The sequence below is a fragment of the Borostomias antarcticus genome (genome assembly GCF_949987555.1).
Source record: "Borostomias antarcticus genome assembly, chromosome: 23".
Taxonomy (NCBI): domain Eukaryota; kingdom Metazoa; phylum Chordata; class Actinopteri; order Stomiiformes; family Stomiidae; genus Borostomias; species Borostomias antarcticus.
Genome location: NC_140256.1, coordinates 14,045,590 through 14,050,589, shown reverse-complemented (window position 1 = coordinate 14,050,589; position 5,000 = coordinate 14,045,590). Strand labels below are relative to the sequence as shown.

Genomic DNA, 5,000 nt, shown 5'->3' with positions numbered 1-5,000 from the left:
GGATGTTATAGAAGCTATGTAAAAATGCGGTTACCTGTTGGTTATTTGTCAATTATTGAATTTATTTGCAGTAATTGAACATTTGAAATACTCCTGTTTTGAAATTATACCTACAATATGTGTAAGTAATTACCCATTATATATAGACCCTTTTACCATTGGTAAACAATTAAGTGTGCGCATTTTGGCAACAAGAGAATGAACTACGGATGTCACCAGGTCCATCAATCAAATGCATCGATTCTATTGACCTGGTGGTTCTATGTCAGTTGTTGAAATTATGTGGTAGAGCCACCGCCCATAAATAAACAAGCGTGTGTCATAAAGACTGACACCATTGATTTACAAGAGCTCCAGTGGCCTAGTGGTAAAGGAGCTCGTCTACCATGCTGAATGTGCGAGTTCAAAACTTGTGGGTACAAAACTCGTGGTGTGGAGTTTTTTGTCCCTGGATGTTATAGAAGCTATGTAAAAATGCAGTTACCTGGTGGTTCTATGTCAGTTATTGAATTTATGTGGTAGAGCCACTGCCCATAAATAAATGAGCGTGGGTCATATTTGTTTATTATAGACCCTTTTACAGCCTTCGTCAGCACAAGTATGCACGCGCATTCTTGAAACAGTAGCAGGGGGAGACAGACGAATTCAGAGCGAGACATATTTTAGTGCAAAGACTAGTATTTTATATACCATCAAGATGTCTGGCTGTTGCGTCTACGGGTGTACAAATCGGCGCTCTAGTGGCAAACTTTATTTGTTTCAAGAGGAAACCGGCCTGTTCAGAGGAACCGGAGTCACCTGTGGCTACAAGCCATTAAGCGTACAGACTGGACTGAGGATATCATCACAAATGCTCGTGTTTGCGGTGCCCATTTTATATCAGGTAAGTTATTTTGACTACCTGGTTTCACTGGGATGTCTGGTTGAAATGTAGAGTAATATCTGAAGTAAATAGTAACCCATAACCTGGCTGCACACTAAGCTAAAGCGAAGTTCAGGAATTGAAGCCTAATGATAGCTAGTGCTAGCTAACACACTAGCTAGTGTTAGCTAGCTAACTCAAGGCCCGGGGAGTCAGAGATGGCTAACAGCTAGCAAAACCTAATGAAATGGTGAGTCCTGCTTTGCAGCTTTATGCATTTCAGATTGATCATTTTGGCAATGTGTGTGAATGTGCTGCTATGTGAGAGATAAGGACCTGTTGTTGCATGTCGTTGACAAAGGCTTCCCCTTATTGTGTCAGAACGATGGCTTATGCAATGTTATACAGAGATGGTTAGCACTGGCAGGGCTATTTTGAATTTGCTAAAAGGCATTGTGGTGTTTGAGCACGAGTTTTCGTACTCTTGTGATGGACTTCGTTTTCGTGTGGAATTATAGTTGTTTACGTTTTGGTAGGAACAATTCAATTGTCCCAAGCGTTGCAAATTATTGGTACCCCTGCCAGTGGTGATTGCTCCTATAAGCCAGGGTAAGCCTGGCTTACCCATACAAATCCAAATAAAACTTTATTTTTCCGCCTGCTTTCAGTGAAAGAAGGCATGAAAATCGACTTTCAGACTGTTTTACACTTAAATGCGTCTTGTATTCTGCCATATCGCTTCATTTTCATCCGTGTTTAGCATTTTGGTAGTGCTCCGTCTCCCCCTACAGTCCTCATGAAAATACAGTCCACGTTACGGTCCGTTGACACCGGTATTACTAGTTCGTTATTCACTTAACATTGTAGGCCAGATAAAATGATTCTAGCTTACGGAAGTCAAGACCAAATCAAATCAAGACCAAATCAAGACCTGGAGCGGTGGGCTAATACGCATAGTAGGCTAGTAGCCTAAACACTGATTAGTGAAGTAGGGGAGTAGGCTATTGAGTGCTGTGTCCTAAGGGGGTGTATTTTAATGTCCTGTCATTCTCTTCGTGGTGCTTGGCCATTGTGGTCATATAATGTCTCTGTAGTTAATATAGTGTGTCCCTAAAAGCTTGGTTGTTTCGGCGTAAATATTGCCCTCTTATTCGCTCATTCTCAAATTATTGGCCTTTATTGATATGTTAAAAAAACATCAGTAGCCTAGGCTACTATAGTTTTCCTGTATGTTTTTACATATAAATGCCAATGCTCAGCGCCCTTCTGGTGCTGTGAAACCCATCAGGGCATGCTTTGACAGCTCACCCCACAAAAAAATGTGTGATTCATTGGTCCTGGCTTACCCAGTTCTAACCCCACCACTGACCCCTATCTGCATGTGTGTGGGTGTGCGGGGAGTTGGGGGGCATTGGGAGTAATAACAATGTCGGAGAAGACCCTGTACAAGACCCAACGGTACGCTACTGCATTATAGACAGACGGTAGGATTAGGACAATAGGAGTAGGACACTTCAAATAGTAATTCATTTTTGTATGGATGTGATGCACCAGTCGCTCTACGCCTACATGTGGTTTATTCTCAGTGATTAGACTGACTGTTGACTGGCACAGCTTTAGGTGGTGATGGAGGAATGAGCTATATGTATTGATGCTCTTTTGTGCGTGACTGTAAGCCGGCGCACCTAGTATAGTGTTTGTCCGGTTATCACTCCCTCCCTCGCCCCCTCCACTACTGTGGACAATGTTGGCCTGCATTTCTCTGTTGGCACCACAAGAGGCAATAGTCCCAGCACACCAAAATCAACCCGCCGATCTCCACTGCACAAGTAGAGTAGTGGTGAGAGCATTGGACTCCCACCTAGGAGACCGGGGTTCCCGATGGGGATGACTTTATGTTATCATCAGTGTAACCACTTTAGCCACTGACCGCTACCATTAATGTTATGGAAGCTGCTGCTAGTTGTTGTGAGCCAATGAGCTAACTGGCTATCCCGCTCTTATTGTGCTGGATTAGCATTGGAAGCATTGGAACTGATGTGTCCAGGTGACAAGACCCATCTTTATTTATCAGACATTATTTCATGTAATTTCAATTCACAGTTATTTCAGTGGCATGACTAGCTTCCGTCCTACCAGTCCTGAACAGAAACAAGCCAGCCACACACATAAGCCAGGCTGGACCTGGCCTGGTTTTCTGTAGCATGGTAGAATACGTACGTACATATGTTCTGTTTGAGATCAGGTTCTGCTTCACATTCATCTATTGTTACATCCATTCTGCATGTGCAGGGGAGAAAAACTCTGGCTCCTCAACCTCATAGCAGCAACAGAGATAACAGCACAAGCTAATGGCGATAGACAGGATAATACAGGATAAAGACAGACAGGATAATACAGGAGAAAGACAGACAGGATAATACAGGAGAAAGACAGACAGGATAATACAGGAGAAAGACAGACAGGATAATACAGGAGAAAGACAGGATAATACAGGATAGTAGCAGTAAAAAAGACTATAGCTACAATAGTAATCAAGTCAAGTCAAACTTTATTCATAAAGCACTGAAAGCATAAAGCATTTAAAAACAACCGTGGTTGACCAAAGTGCTGTACAGTGGGATAAAGGCAATAAAACAATAAAATACTCTGTAATAAATAGCAAATAACAAGAGATAAATTAGTGGGGTGCTAAGCTCATGATGTAATGAAGGCCAAGGAGAAGGTGAGACTTAAAGGCATCCAAAGTCTGGGCAGTTCTAATATGCAGCAGTAGGATATTCAACAGCAACTACAAAAGCACGGTCAGCTCTGGTTCTGAGCCTGGATTTAGGGACATCCAGGAGCAGCTGACTGCTTGACCAGAGTGCTCTAGCCGGGCTGTGGACGTGAAGGAATTCAGCTAGAGACAGAGGAGCCAGGCCGTTCAAAACCTTAAAAACAAGTAACAAAACCTTCAAATGGATCCTGAAGCAGACAGGAAGCCAGTGCAGGGAGGACAGCACGGGTGTGATGTGGTCATGCTTTCTCTTTCCAGTCAGAAAGCAGCATTCTGCACTAGCTGCAAATGCCGGAGTGAGGACTGGTCCAGACCTACATACTGTACACAGAGTTGTAATAGTCGAGCCTAGAGGTTATAAGAGCATGAACAACCATCTCCAAATCTTTAGGAGGGAGATGGGCCTTGACCTTGACTATGAGCCTTAAAAGAAAAGGGTGGCTTTAACCACAGAGGTTATTTGTTTCTCAAATTTGAAAGCACTGTCAAAAATAAAACCAAGGCTTTTTACAGCAGAAACATTTGTGGAGGCTAGGGGGCCCAGAGCACCAACAGAGTCATCCAAGAGAGCAGGATGCCCAAACATGATGACCTCCGTCTTATTGTCATTTAAGTTGAGGAAGTGCAGGTCCATCCAATCCATGTCCTTGAGACAGTCTAGTAGAGGCTGCAAAGACTCCAAACCTCATGAGCTAACTGGCTATCCCGCTCTTATTGTGCTGGATTAGCATTGGAAGCATTGGAACTGATGTGTCCAGGCAACAAGACCTATGTTAATTTATCAGACATTATTTCATGTCATTTCAATTCACAGCTATTTCAGTGGCATGACTAGCTTCCGTCCTACCAGTCCTGAACAGAAACAAGCCAGCCACGCTCATAAGCCAGGCTGGACCTGGCCTGGTTTTTTGTTCTCATCTGAAAGCCAGACATGACATTGTTAGAATCACTGTAGGTGGTTGGCTTGCCAGATGTTTGTATTAAGTGTCTGTGTGCGTGTGTGTGTGCGTGCGTGCGTGTCTGTGTGTGTGTGTGTGTGTGTGCGTGCCTGTGTGTGTGTATGTGTGTGTGTGCAGGGGCCCTGTGGATGTGCATAGTGCTGAACCCTCACTGTAAGGCGGAGCAGAAGGGCTCGTGGCTGCGTCAGCTGCGCAGGTGGAACAGCGTGGACGTGTGTCCCTGGGAGGACGGTAACCACGGCAACCAGCTGCCCAACCTCACCCACTCCCTGCCTCAGGGCGGCCATGGCAACCAAGGTCAGAGAGATGGGTCTAGCACTCGCATGCTCTTTCTCTCTCTCTCTCCCACCTCTATCTCTCCCCCACCTCTCTCTCCCCTCTCTCTCCCACTTCTATCTCC

The 5,000-nt window shown here is 44.5% G+C and overlaps 1 protein-coding gene across 1 annotated transcript in view; it reads left to right on the top strand.

Moving 5' to 3' along the window:
* Positions 1–5,000, top strand: part of LOC311324594 (zinc finger SWIM domain-containing protein 6-like) — a gene marked incomplete at both ends in the record, with an annotated part of 40,200 nt that overhangs the window by 19,531 nt on the left and 15,669 nt on the right. Inside the window, 1 exon segment of the mRNA XM_084457077.1 lies at positions 4,718–4,897. Coding sequence (XP_084313203.1) covers positions 4,718–4,897 — 180 coding nt within the window.